General features: G+C 34.2%; 2 protein-coding genes across 6 annotated transcripts in view; both read left to right on the forward strand.

The window, feature by feature from the left end:
- LOC145329179 (uncharacterized) overlaps positions 1–5212 on the forward strand; it is a 20751-nt gene extending 15539 nt beyond the window's left edge. For all 3 annotated transcript variants that reach the window (XM_080173212.1, XM_080173214.1, XM_080173213.1), the window contains exons 23-27: positions 52–98; positions 827–887; positions 1470–1541; positions 1912–2063; positions 4303–5212. In XM_080173212.1, coding sequence (XP_080029338.1) covers positions 52–98; positions 827–887; positions 1470–1541; positions 1912–2063; positions 4303–4368 — 398 coding nt within the window. In that variant the 3' untranslated portion in view covers positions 4369–5212. The remainder of the gene's footprint in view (positions 1–51; positions 99–826; positions 888–1469; positions 1542–1911; positions 2064–4302) is intronic.
- Positions 4935–23899, forward strand: LOC145329181 (ufm1-specific protease 2-like). Of its 3 annotated transcripts, none has more exons than XR_013882787.1 (21): positions 4935–5287; positions 6084–6173; positions 6606–6665; positions 7107–7288; positions 7418–7494; positions 8070–8142; positions 8998–9117; positions 9531–9638; positions 14743–14822; positions 15263–15395; positions 16282–16365; positions 16560–16640; positions 17366–17424; positions 17830–17891; positions 18243–18322; positions 18980–19054; positions 19461–19574; positions 19954–20034; positions 20479–20655; positions 22164–22315; positions 22431–23899. XR_013882787.1 is itself a non-coding variant. In XM_080173216.1 (21 exons), exons 1-21 carry the CDS (start codon positions 5197–5199, stop codon positions 22251–22253), a joined length of 1917 nt encoding a protein of 638 aa, XP_080029342.1. In that variant the 5' UTR covers positions 4935–5196; the 3' UTR covers positions 22254–23899. The 3 variants fall into 3 exon arrangements, 2 of the variants coding, with proteins under 2 accessions (XP_080029342.1, XP_080029341.1); XM_080173216.1 differs by adding an exon at positions 5619–5653 and having other exon boundaries at positions 6119–6173; positions 22164–23899; XM_080173215.1 differs by having other exon boundaries at positions 22164–23899.
- The last annotated feature ends 38 nt before the right edge of the window (positions 23900–23937 follow it).

Here is a 23937-nt window from a genome sequence, read left to right on the forward strand (position 1 = left end):
TACTTTGATAAAAGAATTATGACGGTATTTTATAGTCTTTTGAAAACATAGGAAAGGAAGGTCCAAGAAAGCGAACTACATCAGAAAGTAGACCAAAGGTAAGTGGAGATTTAATGCATATATATATTATTATATTGACAGGGCAAATTTTGTCGTCACTTTAGTTTGCTAACATGGCTTTCATTTATTATTCCGTTCGTTCATCTAGTAGGAGGGGAGGGGATTGGGTAAAGGGGGTGGATGGGGTGTATCGTTAATTTAGCCATCGGTGACTATCACTTTATTCGAGTACATGAAATTCTGGTGCAACATCCAAATAATGATAAATCGATTGGAGATTTATTAATACTAGCGACTACACCCGTTGATTGAAAGAGATAGAAGGGGAGGGGGAAGGGGTACCTTACATTAATAGTTTTAATGAAACTTAATTAAGATTATTACGATCATGGAAAGAAAACTAAGTAGCGGGTTTCGTCATATTTTCACAGTAGCTTTTCTCCTATTTCTAGAAAATAAACTATCAAAAGCATCTGTTAATTTCTCGCACCACAGATTTATTTCTCCATTGTAGAGAAGCTTCACATAGCGCCTGAGAAGGTTTTTGACTATTTTTTTAAAGTCTTGACGTATTGGACTCGTGCCAGGGTTACGTTATACAATATACATAGTCTTACTTTTTGATATTTTATCATTGATGTAAAAGAATAGATAGGTCATGAGCTTTATGTAACTCCCTGTCCCTATTTTGTTTTGAGTCTATGAAATCAGCCAATAGCGTCTGAAATATAATACCCCTATTACATCTATACATTTATCATTTTAGCCAAGCCAAAAGAAAAGAACGGAATCGGAGTCGAGTGTGGAAATATTAGACTTAAACAAAGGTAAAAAAGCTTTTTTTTAAAGATTATGCTAGGATAATTACAAAAAAACTTATTCTTATCTTTAAGGAACAGAATGTCTGTCTGTGTGTACCGAAGGATCTCGCTAGCCGCTGATCAGATAAGGTTCTCCTTTATAGTGTTTAGCTTCTCATAGGTCCTGGAAAGATTTTTCTCGTATTCATTCAAATCCGGTGGATAGGAACCGGTTCTCATCCATACGAAAAAACTATGTCTAGCATCGTATTATATCCAGCTTTCTACGAATATAAAAATGTACAATCATAAGATTAAAACCAGCTTTTTTTAGCCCGTGCCTACGGCACCTAGGGGCTAAAAAACTGGTTTTAATCTTATAATTGTACATTCTATATCCGCGGAAAGCCGTTTATAATACGATGCGAGAAATAACTAATAAAGCTCTAAAGAGAAATCGCACCTAGAAAAAATTTACAAACAAAATTTTTTTTTTACATTCATTAAGATTGAAAGCGGAGTCGACCCTCCTAACCTCAAGTGCTCTTAGAGGCCTCTAGGGGCGAAGCCGCAAGTGAAAAATATAGCAATGTTTTGTTTGTGTTATAGACAGAAGAAGGAAGGAAGCTGAACTTGTTCTCATCGATGATAGTTCAAGTGAGGAGTTTCAAAATAATAAAGGTAATGTATTATTGTATCGCTTTACAGGGAGGGAGGGGACACTGGACTTGAAATTTTTTGGTCCCGAAAATTTAATAAACACGAATCTCATTCGTTGGCTAAAAACTTTAGTCACTTAAAATAATTCTACGTTGTGTTATGCAAGACTTCAATGTCCAAACATTTCCACAAATAATTTTTTATTGTAATGGAAATTTACATAACGCCCCCCTCCAGAGCCCCCACCATAAGCCCACGCCCCCTTCCCCCTCATCCTACTGATGACAACCCGGACCGGAAACGGACTACGAGCAGTCAACACAACAACAAAGTTTATATCAAGTCGACTAACAGTAAATGTTGAAAGTTTATTCTAACAATTATTGTACAGGTGGTGATGGGCCTATTATAGCATCTGTGTATGGTGATGGTGATGGTCCTGTTACAGCATCTGGTGCATCTGTTGATGAGCTTCTGGAGGATTCTGATGCTGAGATTCCAAAGACTCAAGCCAAGAAAAATAGTCTGCCCAAAGTTATTCAGGTTGTTGTAAATAAACAAAATTAAGAAAGGGGCGCTGTAACTCAGTGGTAACACACTGAACTACGGTGGTGAGAATTCGAGTTCAATTCTCCTTGTGTTGACTCGAATTTCTCATTCGCAATAATAATCACGCAACTTCCCCTGGTTGTGTTAGAAGGGGATTATTGAGTAAGTTTGGATACTCAATAGTCACGTACATAATATCAGTACTACCCTTATCCCAAGCTCCTCTGCGGAGAGCGTCATTCATTACGGTGACTTAATTTGGGACACCTGCCATACTCGGCGAGGGTGAGGTAATAATGAGTAGCTCTCATGAGTCAGCGGGTCAAGTCATAATGTGCTTGAACGTGGAGCTTGATAGCCCTAGTGGCCAGACAAAAGTGTCTCAGCCTACTCCATGACTACTTAGGCCCAAACCCTAAGAAACTATGGCTAATCAATCAATCAATCAAGAAAATTTTATTTTTTAGTAGCGAAGTTACTCTAGAATTCACTTTGTCTGTCCGCCAGGCAGTCAGTCTTTCCGTAATGCTATCAAGAAGAGAAATTTTCTCGGCTGCTATTGAACATAGACAGCTGAAATGTATAGTGAAGATTCCTATGACATTTGCGCATCTAATATATACATTGTTTTGTCCGCCTTTCTGTTGATCATGTTTCAAAGAACATAAACCTTACTTTTTTATAGTTAGATTTCATGATTTTATTTGAGTTTTTGCATATTCTCTTTTTGCTGTTGCAAGAAATGAACATCTGTTCTTTAACTCACTTCTTATATTTGTACATTCCATGTTTTTTGTGCTTCGCTACTTATGGATGTTGTCATTTTTATATTTATTAGCTAAGTATATGAAAATTTGGTTTTTAATACAAATATTAGAAAATAGTTTTCATTAATTTTGCGCACGCGCAGTTATTAAATGTTTCTACACCAAAGCAGTAGGGCGTCTACGTGTCTGTCTAACAAAAGATTAGTATGTACGAACGAGAGCAAGTGAATCTAAGCACCTTCAAGCAGTGATTCTAGATGTGCTTTTGTTGAATATACTAGGGTTATGCTTAATATCGTTATATCAATTTTAAAAAATAAGTTCTACCATAGTTTTATATGAAAAAACTTTGAAATGTTAGGTATTTCTTGAATATATATATATCATCAAATGTTTTGTTGAGTTCAAACTGCTGCGACACAAAACTAAACTTTTTCAATGAAAAATGTTAATTTAGAGAAAGGGATGGTAACTTGTAACATTGTAAACAGTTTTATTAGTGTACTTTCGTAATTTACAGCATTTAATTATGTTTTGGCATGTTATTTTATTTCAACCTTTGAACTCGACAAAACATTAGATGATATTTCATCAAAAATGCTTAACATTTCAAAGTTTTCTACATAGAAAACCATGGTGAAACTTAATTCTTTTAGTTGGTATAACTACATCAAACATTACCCTAGTCTATTAGTATTCACACAAAAAATAATTAGAATCACTGCTGGAAGGTGCTTAGGATCACTTGCTCTCGTTCGTGCATAGTCCCCTTTTGCTCATGTCGCCTTTTTTCTTGACCTTCATTGTGGTTTGTATATCTTTACAACAAGGGATAGTTATCTCTTTTTAAAAGCGAAGCTTTTCTATAATTAGGGTCGGTCCGTCCGTACGTCCGTCTGTCCGTTCGTACGTCCGTCCGTCCGAGATAGATAGCTTTTATTCGTTTATTTAGGCATGTTAGAATTATCCTATCGATTTCAAACTTTGCATGATGATTCCTGTAGTAGTTAGGTACGATTTAGAAAGCGTAGCAACTCTATAATAATTACCAGAATGTCCGTATGTCCATTTTAAACAGGTTGATTTTTCTACTTTTTTAACAACAAATTTTTATGTGATCTAATTATCCGTTTGATCTGATTTTTGGTATATTGATTCCAGGGACAACAAAAAACAATATTATAAGAGAAGCAACTCTATAATCAAGTCCTAAAAATGTAAGTATGTCCATAAACATTATCCTGTATCAAGCAGTTTTTCAACAAATTTACTTACTATTTTGCTTCGACTCTTATACTTTTATATTCTGATTATTCAGTTTAGACACTATACAAGTGTTAATGTCCGTTTGTCCTACTGTTTCAGTGCTTCGCTTTTATGGATGTTGTCATCCTTGTTCATTTAAATAATACCTCTGTTTTCATCAAAACTAATATTGTATACCTACTACCTATAACTTTTTTTAGGGAAAAGAATTGAAAAATCTGCTAAAGAAGAAAAAAAAGAAAGATAAAAAGATTATCAAAGTTTGAATCAAACAAAGATTTTTAAGATTACAGTCTTGCCAAATCTATAGTCAACGTACAATGTACATTTATGAAAATTCGTGTATTTATTTTTTAATTTTGTATATTTAGGGACTTGGACAATTATTAGAAGAAAATATTTTTCTTTAGTTGATGCTTGTCATTATTTTCAAATCTAATGCCTAAGTATATTTGTGCCTTTGTAAATGTATTTATTTAATCCATGACCAAATTCAATAGAAGGTTTCTGAAAATTTTTAAGAAAGTTAATTAAAAAATTTTAAGCTTTATAATGTGTTACAACTTAAAAAATCTCGTGAAATATTTACTTCTATTTTAGAAAATTATCTAATGACATTTCCAACTTAATTCACAAAGGAATTATGGAAGAACTTATCATTTCAAAAAGATCGCAGAACAATTATATTTTTAAAAAAGCAGTTGCGTTTTGGAAGAACTAATTTCGTTTTTTAATTACATTGAATGTACCCCCCCCCCCCCCCAAAAAAAAAAAATGATCATCAATAATGGAAGGTGCTTGAGTCTCTTCCTCTCGTTCGTTCGTGCATTGTACTTCATTCAGACACTTTTAGGCATTCACTGAATCGTTATTTGTTAACTATTCTAGTTTGGACATCATCTAATCCGTTAAATATTTGGTGTTCCTAAAAGACCTAAATAAAAAAGACCTAATCCGACAAAAGACCAAAAAATAAAAATGTCACGTCTAAGAAATATTCCTGTACTTGAAGTCTTTTAGGCCTTTTGTCTGATTAGGTCTTTTATTTTTAGGTTTATTGTAGCACTGCCAAATATTTGTATCATTGTAAATATATGTTTTTTTTGTCAGTTTTCAGACACTGTTTTAAAATGTCCAAGATACAGATACTAAACAGCCTTGAGAAACGTCTTTCTGGTCCATTAGGTAAGTTTTAATCAACAAATATTTTCTTAAAAATACACGTGCTGTGTGTCTTTCTTTCTATATGACAATGTGTTACATAAAGCGGTGTGGTTCTGATTCATAATCAACTGAAGCAACGGGTAAAAGGAAGGAAAGTAAGGGGACAGTAGACTGGTAATTTCAATTGGTTGGTTCCAAACTAGTAGATAGTTCTTAACTTTTTAAGTAATATTTCAAAACTTCAGGAAATTTAATAATTTTCGACAAATGTGTTGGTGCTCTGTTGGCCTCCAGGTATACAAGGTTCCAGTAGTTGTAGCTGCTATTACTCATCATAATGATTATAATACAGGTGTAGGATGTGCTGGAGCTCTGTGTGGCCTCCAGGTAGACAAGGTTCCAGTAGTTGTAGCTGCTATTACACATCATAATGATTATAATACAGGTGTAGGATGTGCAGGAGCTCTGTGTGGCCTCCAGGTAGACAAGGTTCCAGTATTTGTAGCTGCTATTACACATCATTATGATTATAATACAGGTGTAGGATGGGCTGGTGCTCTGTGTGGCCTCCAGGTAGACAAGGTTCCAGTAGTTGTAGCTGCTATTACACATCATAATGATTATAATACAGGTGTAGGATGTGCTGGTACTTTGTGTGGCCTTCAGGTAGACAAGGTTCCAGTAGTAGTAGCTGCTATTGCACATCATAATGATTATAATACAGGTGTAGGATATGCTGGAGCTCTGTGTGGCCTCCAGGTAGGCAAGGTTCCAGTAGTTGTAGCTGCTATTACACATAATAATGATTATAATACAGGTGTAGGGTGTGCTGGAGCTCTGTGTGGCCTCCAGGTAGACAAGGTTCCAACGGTTGTGGCTGCTATAACACACCATCATAAGACTGAAGGTAAACTAATATAGAGATAGATCAAAGTACCAGGATGTCTGTGTTTGTAACGAAGAATATGGTTCTTTTTCACAATGAAACTTCCTATAAGTATAGAGGTTTTTAGCTATTTTTGGATAAGAGAGATCATTCCCAGAAGAAATCCCCCCCCCCCCCCTTCACAAAAAAATAGATTAAAAGTTTTTCTTATTTCTTCATTTTAGAACTAAAATTTAAAGGGAAAAGTCGAAAATTTGGATCATTTGTCTTGTTAAATTTGGGGTAAATTTGCTTTAAGATGAAACTAAGGGAAGTGGGTATGTGTAAGAGAGCTAAAGAGTAATTGTTTGGAAGAATTATTTCACTTAGAATTGCTTTTCCTTAAGTTGTGTTTGTAAGATAACCCAACTCTGCTTCTATTTTCAAAGATACTCACAAAAAGTTTGAATTTAGGTAAAGCCCAAGAGATAAAGCTGTTAAATGAGGTTTTACCATGTGGTATGGAACCAATAGGTATGTACAATCATTTTATTAGCTGCTGCGAAGCTACTCTATAATTAATTTTGTCTGTCATCTTGGATATTAATTCGTAGGGGTTTGGGTAAGTGTAATTTCCTTGACTGCTATTTCAGATAAACTGCTGATATTTTGGGTTAATGTACCACCTAATAAGAGATATCCAGCAGATAACTTACTTTGTCCGTTGCTCTGTTAGTCATTCTACAAAAAAACACCGAATATTTAATTTTAAAACTAAGTTTTTACTTAAATTTTATAGATATACTATACCTACCTATAGATGTATATCTGTTTTTATGAAGGTTTAGTGGTTTTGTATAATTATTAATAATATATTTTTTTCTTTTTCATGACCACTTAACATCTGCGTTGTAACTCACTTTGTCCGTTTTTTTCTTGTAGCTTTGCTTATTTCCTACGTTTTAATTTCTCCAGGTGTTTTTGACTGTTCCGGTGAGGCCAGTGAAGATACCCTACTCTCCTACCTGGCCCAGCTGCCTCCATCCCCAGGAACTGAAGAGGGGGAGGGAGAAGAGAATGGGATGGAGGAGGAGCCACGTGTGGCTATAATGAAAGACGCGGCATCTAGCACCCTTAAAGGATTTGTAGTTGTTGATGTAAGTAATTTAACTTTTTATATCATTATACAACTTACTTTCTTATTTACAAATATTATTTTAACAATAGTATATATTTGAGGATAAAATGTTAATTTGAAATAATGATTATCTAAAACAAAATTTTAGGGAGCCTTGAAGCCAGCAGAAATTGAAATTATAAATGAGGAATTTTTGGAAAAGGAGACAGTTTTGATTAGAGTAAGGTAGGAATTTTGATTAGTTTTCCAGTATGGCTTCGAAACCGATTAATATCTGTTGGATTCGAACCGGTTACGAGCTATACTTAAAATTCATTAAGTGGCTTCGTATTACAGACAGTTTTCCACGAATGTTAAGATAAAAAACATAAAATCAAAACCAGTTTTTTCAGTCTAGGCATTCATTATAATAATCACAGAAAGCTGTCTTATTATACAATGCGATAAATAACAACTTTTTACAAGAAACTTTTACATAACTTGAATTTACTTTATTTTTCAAAATAAGTTCAAATGAAGTAGATTTATTACTCTAGCTAGATGTTCAATCAGACACAATAATTCGTCCAACTTTCAAAATCATTGTTTAAAAACGTAGATTTTTGTTTCTTTATCCTAGGAAATATAACTATTTATAGCTGACTTATTTTATGGATCAATTGAATAAAACTGTCCTTTTGTACCAAAATGTATAAACTTTTCAACCAATAGTTTGGTCGAATTGTTCCAGCACTTATTTGAAAGATTGTTAGGTACTTTAGAGTATTTATTTTTGCTACAAAGGATTTTATTATTTTCAGGGGTAAAATTGATTTGACTTGCGGATTTACAAAAACTGAAATTTCTTTGCAGTTCAAACATTTAATTGAAAAGGTAAAGACTTTTGTTTTTAACACAATTAATTGATTATTGGTGGAAAAGTTTGGACCCTGCTAGTTTAAACCAACCAATCAGAATTACTGGTTCCCGATGTTGGAAGATTTTATACTTTTTTGTCTAATATATAATTCGGAATATTCGTCTGTCCGTTCGTTTGGAAATAGAATGGTGGAAACGTGAAATTATCGACCTCAGTTCAAGATAGACTGCTGAAATTTTTGTGTAGATTCCCTTTATCAATGAGCATCTAGAACATTATTTCCAGTATTTCAAATTTGATTAATATCCGATGGATTAGAACTGGTTCAGTCTCCGCCATACTGAAAACTTATGTATAGCATCGTATTACATACAGTTCTCTCCGAATATAAATATGTACAATCATAAGATTATAACCAGATTTTTAGCCCTTGCTTTCGGCATCTTGGGGCTGTTATAAATAACTATTACCTTATTGGTCTGTCTGTCTGTCTGTCGGTCATGCTACAAAAAAAACAATACATATTTTATATTTTGATTTTTTACTTTTTATGACACTGTTAATTTGGGGTATAGTCCCTTTCGTGGCAACGCTCCTTAGGAGTGATTCTTCGTTTTTTTTCACAGTAGCTTTTCTCCTATTTCTAGCCCCTGCGGGGGGCTTTAACCCTGCGTGGCCAACTGCCCAACCCAATATAACCTAAAATAACCTATCAAAAGCCATTTTAAAAATACGACGGATTGCCCCTAAAAGGGCGTTGCCACGAAAGGGACTATGACCCAAATTTGTCTTTATGTCCACCATAATTTTTTTTATGCGTCACTTATGAATTTTGTCATACTTGTTTTAATCAAAATTCCTGCCATCAGGTGACCTGCCCGTACGGGACCTACACCATGGAGGGGGACCAGGTGGTCATCCTCCACAAGTTTATGGAGAAACAGCCAGGCAAAGGATGGGCAGACAGTAATAAGGAAATCAAGAGCCAGGTATTTAATCATTATCAATTCCAAATGTATTGTTTTATATTTTTACTGTTAGATGTGCTTCTAGTATAGTCTCTGTGAAATTAAACCTTACAGGAATGAATGTAACATTACGTAGCATAACAGGAGAAAAATTGTCGTCAATTTAGGTTGCAATTTCCCCTCGCTTTTATTGGTAGGGCGGTTTATCCAGTAGGAGGGGAGGGGGTAATGGAAGGGGATGTGCCAGATTGTTATTTTAGCCCGTTACATAGTCCATTTTATTATAGAACATGAAAATCTGGTGTAAGATCCATGTAATGATAAATCCATTCTTACAGGATATCAATCTTTTACAGAATACATTCCTTGCCAAAGTAGTTGTATTACATTCCCATAATAAAGATACAATTCACATTAATAACATAATTGTGCAGGTTGATGAAGATTGTGTAATTGTTGGTCCTGTTGGAGAGAATGATCCAGTTGAAGAGCTGTGGCAGCACTGCCAGCCTGTACAACAGGATGATGGCTTCGGGACACAGGTACCATTTGTTATATCATATAGCTTTCACTTTATTTTAAAAAGTATTAGCGAGACTACTCTATAACTTACTTTGTCTGTCCGTCCATCCGTCAGACTAACGCCATGTGGGAAGTGTGATTTTCTCTGCTGCTATTGAAGATAGACAGCGTTAATTCATATGGATTATTCCCATGACCAATGTTTATTCTTTAAAAGTCAAAAGTACTTATTTTTATTGATTTTCTTTGATTTCGCTCTAATTAATTTTTTGGTGAATCCTAAAATGGTGGGTCTGGCTCTCTGACATATCTTAAATTTGGCGAACTTAAAATTTTGCAACGCATTGATAGAAACAAATAATTTCTACTTATGATTTTTACATTCCATATTTAAATTTAATACAAATTATTAAAGAATTTAATTTTGTATGACAAAAGCATAGATTATAACTTTAAAAATTAGCGACGGTATCGCAGATTTCTTCGCAGGAAACTAAGTAAAAATTTTAATCAATTTTAGGATGACTTTACAGTTTATTTTTAGTAGCGAATTTACTCTATGTTTAACCTTTAACGGTTGGTCGAAGGGAGGGGGAGGGGGGAATTGAACGTTCACTCTGTTATCTCGGTTTCTACTAGAGCTAGACGGCTAGAAATTTTTGTGCATGTCCCCTGTTTAATATTGAATTTCCGACAATAAGTGGACCAAAGTAATTTTTACTTTTTTATTGAACAACCTTGTTTTTTTTGGGCCTCTTTTACTTAAAATTTTAAAAGGCTGTAATTTATGTACTCTTAAAGCTAGAAGAAGAATTTTTTTTCAGAAAATGTTACCTTTATGTATATATAATATTAGAAATCCCAAATATAAATTTCGGCGGCTGCAGCTGTACTTGGCAGTTTCCGGACGCTGCAGACAGAAGTCGGTAAGAAAACAGCGCTGGATTTTTATGAAATTTAAATATGTCAAATATACATGTTAGAACAGCTTAGGTTTAAAATTTGAAGTCTCTAAGTCGAAAATTGCGGTCACAAGAGCCTTTCAAAAAAAAGTTCATGAAATCAAAGGGTTTGTTGTTTGATTGATATGTGGGGGGGGGGGGGCAGATCTGACACTTTTGCGTAAACAGGGAGTATAGGCCTTGTCTTAGGAGGGAGAGGATAGGTTATTTGGGAAAAAAGTTTAGTTTTGGGGTGTATTTTCCTTATATTTAATTTTTTTTTATAGGTCTCCAGGTTCAGGTGCTGCAGGCTGGAAGGTCACTTCTGGACAGGTATAAATGAAAAAAAAAATTTTTTTTGAAGAGTTAGAGATAAACTTATTAAACCAACTATGCATCTTTTGGGATGTTATGAGCATATATGAAGAATAAATAAAATCCAGTTTCAGGTCCTGCAGGCCTCCAGGTGGATCCTGGACAGGTAAAAAATAAAAATTTTCACTTTTAAAGTTAGAGCATAACTTCTTTTACAAAAGTTGCTACTTTATAAATAGTATTAACTAATTTGAAGAAAAATTTGAAATTGGGCTCCAGGTTCAGGTACTGCAGGCCTCCAGGTGGATCCTGGACAAGTAAAAACTAAACATTTTCAGTTTTAAAGTTAGAGCATAACTTCTTTACCAAAATTTACTACTTTATGGAAAGTATTATCTAATTTCAAGAAAAATTTGAAATTGGGCTCCAGGTTCAGGTACTGCAGGCCTCCAGGGGGATCCTGCAGAGGTAGAAAATAAAAATTTTTACTTTTAAAGTTAGAGCATAACTTATCTAGCAAAAGTTGCTACTTTATGGATAGTATTAACTCATTTGAAGAAAAATTTGAAATCTGGCTCAAGGTTCAGGTAATGCAGGCCTCCAGGTGGATCCTGGATAGGAAAAACTAAAAATTTTCACTGTTAAAGTTAGAGCATAACTTATTAAAGAAAGTTGCTACTTTATGGATAGTATTAATCAATTTGAAGATAAATTTGAAATCGGGCTCTAGGTTCAGGTACTGCGGAGCCTCCAGGTGAATTCTGGACAGGTAAAAACTGAAAATTTATATTTTGAAGTTAGAACAAAACTTATTTAACAAAGGTTGCTACTTTATGGATAGTATTAACTTGTTTGAAGAAAAATTTGAAATCGAGCTCAAGGTTCAAGTTAAATTAAACCATTTTGTTACATTTTGAATTATATCTGCAAAAAAAAAATAATAACAATTGACTAAAATAAAAAAAAAACATATTGTCAACAGGTCAGTCACTAAAGGAAGCCTGCAGGAAATACACTGCTCTAACTGCGGTAAAAATCCAACAAGCAGACACAATACCCCTAATTTAATGAGTTAATACTATCCATAAAGTAGCAACTTTTATTAAATGAATTATTCCCTTTATTTTAAAAGTGAAATTTTTAGTTTTTACCTGTCCAGGATCCACCTGGAGACCTGCAATACCTGAACCTGGAGCCCGATTTCAAAAGTAGCAATTTTGTTAAATAAGTTATGCCCTAACTTAAAAGTTAAATTTTTTAGTTTTTACCTGTCCAGGATACACCTGGAGGCCTGCAGTACCTCAACCTGGAGCCCGATTTTAAATTTTTCTTCAAATATGTTAATACTAGCCATAAATTAGCAACTTTTGTTAAATAAGTTTTGTTCTAACTTCAAAAGTAAAAATTTTCAATTTTTTACCTGTCGAGAATTTATCTGGAGGCCTGCAGGACCTGAACCTGGAGCCTGATTTCAAGTTTTTCTTTAAATTAGTTCATACCATCAATAAAGTAGAAACTTTTGTTAAATAAGTTCTGTTCTAACTATAAAATTTAAAATTTTCAATTTTTACCTGTCCAGAATTCACCTGGAGACCTGCAGGACCTGAACCTGGAGGCTGATTTTAATTTTTTCTTTATATATGCTCAAAACATCCCAAAAGATGCATATTTGGTTGAATAAGTTGATCTCTAACTCTTCAAACTAATTTTTTTTTCATTTATACCTGTCCAGAAGTGACCTTCCAGCCTGCAGCACCTGAACCTGGAGCCCCTTGCCGCACATTTATCGGTTGGGGGTAGGGCTCAACGCCCTTCCCCCTCTATTATCTCAGTGCATGGCCCTTGTTTGATAATGAATTTCCGACTATAACTGAGCCTAAGTCAATTTTCGCTTTCTTCACCTTTTTATTTAACAACCTTTGTGTTTAAGTCCTTTTCTACATAAAAATTTCAAAAGGCTGTCATTTTTTTATCTTTGAAGCTAGAAAAATAATTTTTCCAGAAAATGTTTATATTTATATAAATTTTATATTAGAAATCTCAAAACATAAATTTCGGCGGCCGCAGCTGTACTTGGCACCTGCCAGCCACCGCAGTCGGCGGTCAGCGGGAAAACGGCGGCGGATCTTCATAAAATTTTAATGCATTATGTAGACGTGTAAGAAAAGCTTAAGTTTAAAATTTGAAGGCTCTATGTTAAAAATTGCGGTCACAGGAGGCTTTTAAAGATTTCTGGAGACCTGGAGGATCTTGGACTTGAACACCTATATTTCATATAACTAAACCAGAATAGCTAACTGTCCCATAATGATAAACTCACATACAGACGGACAGACCCTAATTATAGAAAAGCTTTGCTTTTAAAAAACTAATATTTATTTACTCACTAACAAAATAAAAATGTTGGCAGATAAAAACATTTTTTAAAGCAAATCTACTATGTAACTCACTTTGTTTTTCTACATGTTATTCTGTCACTCTACTTGAAAAGCTCTGAGGAAAATACAAAAAAATATAAAAATAAAAAATAAAAGCAGAAAAAAAATTACATTGACACGCTGACAGACATTTCAAATTATAGATAAACTTCACCAACAATTTCAAGATCCATATTTCAAATAAATTTGTTCCTGTAAACATAATTCACTTTGATACGAACTTATTTGAACACATGCGAACGAATTCAAATTAATAGATACTTGATCTAAAGTTGCTTGTAAGTTTTCAAATAAAGGTTACAAAGGAATTCGATTTATTTACATATGTAAAATACATTATTATACAGATTTTTATTTTGTTTAAATTTTGATTATTGGTGGTGCATAAACCACCACTTTTTTGAACGCCCCCATAAAACGTTCCCATGTATAAATTGAAGAATTATTTCTCTTAAAGAAAGGCTATTAAGTACAAAGTTAAATTATTTCCTAGTAGCGATGCTACTCTATTACTATTAATATTACAGAAATTTTACATGAGTATTAAAGTAAATATCATAAGATTAGCACTAGTTTTTATAGTTAAGGCATTCGGAACCTTGTTTTCACTTATTTTCCATGGAAAGATGTCTATAATATGATGTGGTAAATTACTCAGCAAAATTTATTTAGAATCTACAATATTTGTATAAACAAGAAACAAAATATTTTTCTTTTATTTAATGAAAAAAAATAATTTCTTTTATTTCACGAAAAAAATATTTTCTACTTTACATCCCTTTTGTCCTTGTTAACACCGCACCGTATAAACTTTGTACAGCAGAGAAAGAGTGGGCAATGACAATAGTACCCAAAGTTTTAAAATAACGTTTTCTTATTAGTTGGCTTAACAATTTTGGGGATTGAGTCAATTTAAATTGGTTGCTTCATTAGGTTGATTGTTCACACTTTTTAACCACAAATTTTAATCTACTGAAGGGGTTATTCTAAGTATCATCATTGGATGAATTAATATATATGTATATATTAATTCATCGGCCATTATCTTATTATCATTATCCCTTTAGATCCATTATACCCACTACTGTATACCCCTTCTAATTTAATTTGCTTTTGTGTATTGATAGAACAATATGCTGAAGTGATAGCATGCGGAAATGAACGCCCAACGTTGAATTGGTACTTTCCCCCCAACTAATTTGTCTAACTACGCCTCCCACAATACAAAACTGTATAAAAAGTGGTAAGAAATTAAGACGGAAAAAACTCGAGATATCTGTCATGCACGTAATTCGTGGACCCACCATTTTAGGGGTCACCAATTTTTTATTATAACTTAACATCTACTCAATAACTCACTTTGTCCGTTTTTCCATACATGTTTTTTAATGCTTCGCTACTTGTAAATATTATCATCCTTGTTTGATTAGGAAAAGAAGAAAGTAGTGCGTAAAGATAAACTTGATTTTACTCTTGTGTGGAATCTTACAAATCCTGCTTGCACGCACAGGTAAACTATTTTCCGGTATAACGGTTAATATCCGCAGGATTAGAACCGGTTCTCAGCCATGGTGAAAAATCATGCATAGTATCGTATTAAGACAATTTTCTACGAATATTAAAATTAAAATCATAAGATTAATATCAGTTTTGATACAGGGTTAGGTTTACAAACAGAGGTTATCAATAGGAGAAAAAACTTCTCCTTTTTTCATTTTTTTTAAATAAAGGGGGGGGGCTATCAGTTAAATGCACATACAATACAAGAGAACCTTATTTATTACAGAATAAAATACATGTATACTATACTAAAAGCCATAACATGTAGGTAGAAATGTGTAATTTCTAAAATTGCAACTAATAATATAACAAGTTTTTGAACAGCCTAGACTTGATTTGTATAAGCTATACAATCTGCGCTTCTTAGAAAGATAACCGTCCTTGTTTTAGAACTATTGGTTGTGCTCCTATAATCAACTATGAGAAGAAAGAGGCTAAAACCATCCGTGTTCCAATTTGTATTGATGCTCTGGGTATCGTGGACAAAAGAAGCCCAATCAAAGATCTACCCCATGTTTTAAAGGTAATTTTTTTTGTAAATTATATTTTATTAATTAAAATAACTAACGGCCATAGGGATCACCCTACCTTCCCCCCCCCCCTCCCAAACCTGTAAATAGTAGAAAACCTTATCTAGAACTATAAAAATCTTCACTGTTAAGGAGAACCATATCGGTTCGGCGGTTAGCAAGATCCTATGACACAGACAGACATACACACAAACAGAAATCCTATTATATTATTATAATGGATTATTCAGGGATGTGTTGCCCACCAGCTAGGTGACATGGCTGTATTATTATATATTATTCGAGGGTTGTGTTGCCCGCCAGCTAGGTTACTTGGCTGTATTATTATATATTATTCAGGGTTGTGTTGCCCGCCAGCTAGGTTACATGGCTGTATTATTATATATTATTCATGGGTGTGTTGCCCGCCAGCTAAATGACATGGCTGTATTATTATATATTATTCAGGGTTGTGTTGCCCGCCAGCTAGGTAACATGGCTGTATTATTATATATTATTCAGGGGTGTGTTGCCCGCCAGCTAGGTGACATGGCTGTATTATTATATATTATTCAGGGTTGTGTTGCCCGCCAGCTAGGTGACATGGCTGTATTATTATATATTATTCAGGGTTGTGTTGCCCGCCAGCTAGGTTACATGGCTGTATTATTATATATTATTCAGGGGTGTGTTGCCCTCCAGCCAAATGACATGGCTGTATTATTATATATTATTCAGGGTTGTGTTGCCCGCCAGCTAGGTAACATGGCTGTATTATTATATATTATTCAGGGGTGTGTTGCCCGCCAGCTAGGTGACATGGCTGTATTATTATATATTATTCAGGGTTGTGTTGCCCGCCAGCTAGGTGACATGGCTGTATTATTATATATTATTTAGGGGTGTGTTGCCCGCCAGCTAGGTGACATGGCTGCGTCTGTGCTGTCTGAATTTTCCCTGCGCAATACAGTTTCTACACCACAGGTATGACCTTTATTACAAAATGGTTAAATATATATCGTCTATGTGGGCACTTTCTTTAAAGGGAGGAGAGAAAAAGAAAATAGCACAAAACCATCCCAAAACAGTCTCAATTATTTTCAAAGCTTTTAGAAAAAAAAGCAAAACCATCTAGCAAGTCTAGAGGTTTTAGTTAAAAAATGAATATATTTTTCTAGGTTCACCACTTTCGACCTGATGGAGTGCCTCACTACATCACTATTATTTATCCCAAGAATTCGGAAACAGAGAGCTTTAGGGTAAGTAGTTTTGTTCCATTAACAATTTTTATTCAAGATTAGAAGGTATCACCAACAAACACAAAACCTAAATAAATATAAATATTGTTTACTAAGGCGCTCCTTCCCTCTCTCCCATAAACGCAGAGATCTTAAGGGATAAGACAATGGCCGATGAATTCTTACATATCCCCAACCTAACTAGTCACCAACCTAATGATTACCCTTTCTGTAGATCACTTTTAATGGTTGAAACGTTTGAACACTCAACTTAATGAACCAACCAATCAAAATAACACAAAAGTTTCCATAGTTTTTGAGTCAACGAATAAGAAAACGATTTATAAAACTTTGGGGGCAAGTGAAATAATCATCCAAATGTCCCCTCCCTCCCTGCATAAATGGCTGAAATGAATAAAAGTTTCTTTTTAAAATCCATAAATTCAAAACTTATAAAAATAATTATATATTCAAGAACACTATCTGCTTAATCAATATCTTCTAATTGTATATAACAGATTGTGGGCTGTTACATTTTATTCCCAATCTTCCTATTAGTTCAAAAGGGAACCTCCCCCCTCCCACTTCTTCTTTAAAGGTGGGAGAAATTGAATATGAGGAAATATTCTGAATTTTTTTTAATTGATAGAATTCAACTAGGTTGGAAATTAAATATGCAGCCCTGTAGAATTGCAAGAAGAAATTGGCCATTAAGTCTTATCAATAATATTTTATTTTTTTTAAAGGAATTTAGAAAAAATATGCATGTGAACTTTATGCTTCCTCTGGACAGACCTTTATTCAGGTGAGCTTACATAAATTAAGGAATCTTAAGGGATAAGACAATGGGCGATAAATTGATGCACAAGTGATATGCCAAAACTTATTACTTTGAATAGTGAATGTAAATAATACGTGGATAATATGACAGGGGTGAAAATTGTCGTCAAGTTAGTTTGTTATTTCCCCTGGCATTCATTAGTCAATTCATTAATCCAGTACAAAATACATTTAATTAGAAAACATGATAATCTGGTGTAAGATCCAAGTAATAATAAACCCATTGTTTGGACACAAATGGTTCGAACCAACCATGAAAGATTTTATAAGCCAACTAATAAAAAACATATTTATATAACTTTGGGTACAAAGGTAAATTTACAGTCCAATGTCCCTTCCCTCCCCGTATAAATCTGGTGTTTATTTATAGGAAAAGTAATGAGATATCTTGGAATGCGAAGGGGGAACAGAAATTAGAAAATGTACACGAAGGTAATAAAGCGGTTTACCTCATTTTTCATCTGGACCACAAACTAGGGCTTGGCAGCCGCGACTAAGTCTCAAATAAAAGCCGGACTTGATGCGTCGTAAATTATTGTGAAAAGAGGGATGGCCATATTTAGATCAGGTTCAGACTTCCAGCTGATTTTTAAAATTGTTAAAGATTGATTCTCTGAGATTTCTTAGATTTTTTTTCATATTCTCTTTATACTTTCTTAAGACAACTCAACAAAAGCTATATAAGTCACTTTGTCCGTTTGGTTTGTCCATACAGGGTTTTTGTACTTCGCTACTTATGTATGTTTTCATCCTTGTTTTGAATTACCTAATGCATCTCTTTAGGTATCATAAACCGACACAATATACCTGGAGCCGTGGTTGCTCTTGTCCATGGAAAATATGCCTACCATCACTATATGCAGGTATCTATCTATCTATCTACCCAGGTATAGTAGACAGACACAATATACCTGGAGCTGTGGTTGCTCTGGTCCAGGGTAAATATGCCTACCATCACTATATGCAGGTATCTATCTATCTATCTATCTACCCAGGTATAGTAGACAGACACAATATACCTGGAGCTGTGGTTGCTCTGGTCCAGGGTAAATATGCCTACCATCACTATATGCAGGTATCTATCTATCTATCTATCTCCCCAGGTATAGTAGACAGACACAATATACCTGGAGCTGTGGTTGCTCTGGTCCAGGGTAAATATGCCTACCATCACTATATGCAGGTATCTATCTACCCAGGTATAGCAGACAGACACAATATAAATAAGGGGTAACTATGCCAAGTACCTAGATATAAAACAATAATGATAATTTAATGAACATCCCCAATATGATGATAAAAAAAATTCTTCTTTTAGAATATACCTAATTTTAGGTTGAAAAGTTTGAATACTCCTAAATTTAACCAAACAATGAATATTTGATAAAAGCACCCAAATTTTTTTGAAGCCAGTGAATGAAACTTTGGAAACCATTAACCAATATAATTTACATCCCCTCACTCTCTCTGCATGCAACTTGAACAAATTGATTGACCTACCAACATTACTATATTTTTAGGATAATTTCAACGATGATGGATGGGGATGTGCGTACAGATCATTACAGACACTTATTTCTTGGCTGAGACTACAGGTTTGTAAAGTCACGTGACCCAAGGACGCCCAAGCTTTTTTTTTGGGGGGGGGGGGTAGTGGTTTTAAAGGGCGAGGAATGCCCTTCCCCAAAACGTTTTAGAGGGGAGCAAGACCCTCCCCAAAACTTTAAGGGAGTTTTTGGCATTTCCAACTTTTCTACCTTTAATTAAAGCCTAATTGTAGGTTTTTATAATAGATTAGGTAGTTTGTTTATGATTGGTAAATGGTGTCCCTACATGGTTAGGGCACTGCAGGGTTAGGGAACCTCAGCATATTTTAGGCATATGAGAAACTACCCCCACCCCTCCCAGATTGCGTAACTGGCACTCTAAGTGAGAGCACTTTTTCTCAATAGGGTATGAAGCAAGTAAAATTATGTATTATGTTGTAATTATCTTTAATAGGGTTACACTGAGGCAACAGTACCCAGTCATAAAGAAATCCAGCAAACCTTGATTGATATTGGAGACAAGGAGAGAACTTTCCTCAACAGCAAACAATGGATTGGGAGCATGGAGGTAGGCTTTTTTAAAAGGTAGCAAAGCTACTCTATAAATCACTTTGTCTATCTGTCAGTAATTTTTTCTATTAGCCTGAAATGCTTTAGGAGAATTATCATGTTATCAAATTCCATTGAAGTTGATTCATGATATTTTTTTGTATATAAAAACCTTCTTAAAGATCATCTCAGTATACAACTTATTTGGTCTGTCTTTCCGTCTGTCATGCTACAACAGACATATATTTGTAAGTGAAAAGGTTTCGTGTTGTCCTAGGAATCAATTTATATTGTAAAAATTCTTAAGTCCAAACACTAAGAAACTATATATAATATACCTACACACACACATAATACACACACACACACACACACAATATTAATGTTTGATATTTAAGGTTGGATTTGTATTAGAGACACGGTGCAATATTCAGTCTCGTTATATCTCGGTTTCAACAGGCGCAGACATGGCGACAAAGGTAATTTTATTGAAAACTGGGAGGGAGGGGACAATTGCTGTAGTGTTTATTATACTTGTCCTTAAAGTTTTAAAATCATGTTTTCTTAACCGTTGGTTCAACATATTTGGAGACTATTATTGAATTTTGATTGGTTGGTAAATGAAGTTGAGTGTCCAAACGTTTCAACCACTAATTTTAATCTGCAGAAGGGGTAAATATCCGGTTTATTTAAACCGTTTCTCAGCCATACTGAAAAATCATGGCTAGCATCGTATTATAACTAGTTTTCTACGAAGATTAAAACCTGTTTTTAGACCCTACGTTTTGTGTTTTAGCGAAAACAATTAACGTAGGGTCCGACAGTGATTGAGGGCCCCAAATTGTGCATTTAAATCCGGGGAAAGCAGTTTATAATACGATGCGAGAAATAACAATTATTTCACACTTAACTTTTGCTTACAGGCTGAAGATTTGATTGAACACTTCAACACAGAGGGTACCCCAATCATGATCGGGGGCGGGGTGTACGCCCACACCATCCTGGGGGTGGCTTACGACGAACCAACGGACAAGTGTTCCTGGCTCATTCTAGATCCTCATTATACTGGATCCGAGGATCTCAAGACGATTATTTCAAAGGTATTACCGTGTCACAGTGCGTATGAAGGTGCTTTGACTTTTGTGTCAGAACCTTAATTGGGACATAGTGCATTTCATTACCCTAGGTTAGGTAACTTCATTTTACTTTTCAATAAAATCTAAAATGCAGCCGTTTTTGAGAAAATTAGATTTGAAAATTTCTAGTTCAATTTTCATTCACTAGGAGTTACCGCATAATCATGACAAGAAAAGCAAAGGTTGTTTATTTAAATGTTTGAACAACTTTGCTTTTATAAAGTCTGTCATGAAACCTCTCTAAACATGATTTATCTAAGGCTGAATTTCCGTGACCTTAGCAAAGCAACTGATAAAAAAGACATCAATTAACTCACTTCAGGAGTGGTTTTATGAAGAACTTTATAAAAGCAAACTTGTTCAAAATTTTAAATGAATAATCTTTGCTTTTCTTGTCATGATTATGCGTTAACTCCTAGTGGATGAAAAATGAACTTGAAATTTTCAAATATAATTTTCTCAAAAACGGCTGCATTTTAGATTTTATTGAAAAGTTAAATGAAGTTACCTTACCTAGGGTAATGAAATGCACTTTGTCCCAATTTAGGTTCTGACACAAAAGTCAAAGCATCTTCATACGCACTGTGGTGTAATTTACTTTACAAAATCGATGCATTTTAAATTGCCATGTGAGATCGCACATTGCCAGAATATTTGAAATATCCATTCCAGCATTCGATCAATATTACGAAAATACGATAAATGACTATCCCTTTTAAAAAAAAAACTTGCTCGTCGTCGGGAAGGTTATAGGTTCGAATCTCGGCCTGACACCCCGTCATAACTAAAGACGCTGAAAATGGTTTCTACTGCTGGTATGTCAGGTGAACGACATAAATAGAGAAAGCCTTGGCCAATGAACAGGCTCAACTTATTACCATGCACAGTTAGGTCTTTTCAGACAAATGTCGTGCAATCAAAGGGTTGGTTGTCTGATAGATGTTACTTAACCTAATATCTTTGGGAGTTAGAGTATCGCATTCCAATACAGGCATATGATGCTCTGGATTCTTTAAAAAATTATCGCTTAAAAAACGAAGGAGAATCCCGAAATTACGAGGTAAGGTATTCCTTTAAAAAAGGCATCAGTATCAGAGAGACAATGTGCTAAATATAATAATAGTCCCCAATGTTTTATAATAAATTTTTTCTTATTCGTTGGTTTAACAACTTTGGGGACTTAAGTGAATTTGATTGGTTGTTTATTAATTTGAGTGTTCAAACGTTTAAACCAGTAATTTTACACTAATAATATTAACGGTTTCTTATTTGTTTGCCTAACAACTTTGGAGACTTTGATTGTTTGACTCATTAATTTGAGTGTCTCAACGTTTTAACCACATACTGTAATCTACAAAAGGGGTAATTTCGTGAATCATTATCAGGGATGTACATCAATTTCTCGACTATTGTCTTATCCCTCTAGATCCCTGCATCAGTTTTCATGCAAACTAATCTTGTTTTGTATCCAGGGATGGTGCGGATGGAAGGGCCCCAACTTCTGGAACAAGACAGCCTTCTATAACATGTGCCTGCCCATGAGACCCAAGCAAGTTCTGTAAGATGGCGCATTTATACTTCCTAACTGGTGGATTTTTATTGTTGGACAGTTATTTATCGCATCGTATTATAGACGGTTTTCCACTTTGGGCCCTTGAGGCTAACAAAACTGGTGTAAATTTATGATTTTCATTTTAGTGTTCGTGGAAAATTGTCTGTAATACGATGCTATACTTCAGTATGGCTGAGAACTGGTTTTAATCGGCTTCGAAGCTATACTGCTTGTCTTAAACAAATTATAAGATTTTATTGTTTCAATGGGAAATTGAGTGGTTTCTCTCAAAGTGTTATTTACTTTAGATTAGGTTGGGTTATACTGTATTAGTTACATATTATGTTAGTTAAAAAACTAACCCCCCCCCCTGACCCTCACTAGCAACTTTGAGGGAAATACCTTAGGTAGAAGAAACAATCATCCTTTTATATAAAGTAGTAAGCGTTTTTTGTCTGTCCCGAAGGATCTCGCTAACCGCTGAACCGATATTGTTCTCCTTTACAGTGAAGCTTTTTACAGGTCATGGGAAGGATTTTAACTATTTTTGGGAAAGGTGCCTTCAACCCCCTCCCCCCCCCCAAAAAATATATATTTTTTTACTATTTTGAACTCAAATTTAAAATGTGATGAGGTCGACTTTTCCCCCTCCTACCTTAAGTGCCCTTAGAGGCTTCTAGGGGCGTATCCGCTAGTAGATTTATATTTAAATATATCATATGTATACATTTAAATCTTTATAAAAACCAACTGCATTTTTCTTCTTTTCTTAAGGGTTGGGGTAGGTATATAAAGCATATTCCAAGATTTTTAAGAAACGCACAAACTAGCAGCGGGCTAAAATAACGATAACCCTCATCCCCTCCCCTCCTACTGCATGTTAGTAATCTTACTAAATTGACGCGCGACAGTTATTCCCCTGTCATAATATCCAGGTACATTCTAAAACCTTAAATAAAACATGACTAGAATCTATTAAAAAAAGACCTGTGTTATTGTTATAAAATTGTATTTTTATCTCATCTTTGTATGTATATGCCAAATATTTATTGGTGTGTGTATTTTAATTTTTTATTTGTTTTAAATGCATTTATGAATTATGTATTTTATTTTTATTAATATTGCTTGTTTTACTACAAAAAAAGTTATAATACATATATTTTTTTACTTTAAATATTGCAAAAACAAAGAATTTTATTTAGTTTATTTTTATATGATTATATTGTTTTAAAAAAAAACTTAGATATGTATGTTATCTTTAAGAATTGTACATAGAAATATATTTAAAACTGTATTATTATAAGTGCTCAAATGTAAACAGTAGCGTTCACGTTGAATAATTTAGTTATCGCCTCGTTTTATAGACAACTTTCCGCGGATATTAAAATGAAAAGTTATAAGATTAATTATATTTTTGTTAGCCCCAAGGGGCCGAAGGCCACGAATAACAAACTTTTGTTACTATCATAATTTTTATTGTATTATACATAGAAAGTTGTTTACTCTACGACACGATACATGGTTTTTCAGCATGGTTTAGAACCGGTTCTAATCCAGCGGATATTAATCTGTTTCAAAGCCATACTGGAAAAATTATCAATTTATTTTTGTCAATTTTATGTAAGAATTATGATAAATATAAACTTTTTAAAATCATTTTTATTATTTTCTATTCATGTTCATATTATTTTAAT

This window comes from Acartia tonsa, chromosome 10 (assembly GCF_053477335.1).
Source record: "Acartia tonsa isolate MP-2025a chromosome 10, ASM5347733v1, whole genome shotgun sequence".
Lineage (NCBI taxonomy): Eukaryota > Metazoa > Arthropoda > Copepoda > Calanoida > Acartiidae > Acartia > Acartia tonsa.

Coding starts and splice junctions, on each gene's coding strand:
- LOC145329181 (XM_080173216.1), top strand. CDS start 5,197: ATGTTTTTTTTGTCAGTTTTCAGACACTGTTTTAAAATGTCCAAGATA. Junction 8,143..8,997: donor TCAAACATTTAATTGAAAAG/GTAAAGACTTTT, acceptor TCCTGCCATCAG/GTGACCTGCCCGTACGGGAC. Junction 18,323..18,979: donor CCTACCATCACTATATGCAG/GTATCTATCTAT, acceptor CTATATTTTTAG/GATAATTTCAACGATGATGG.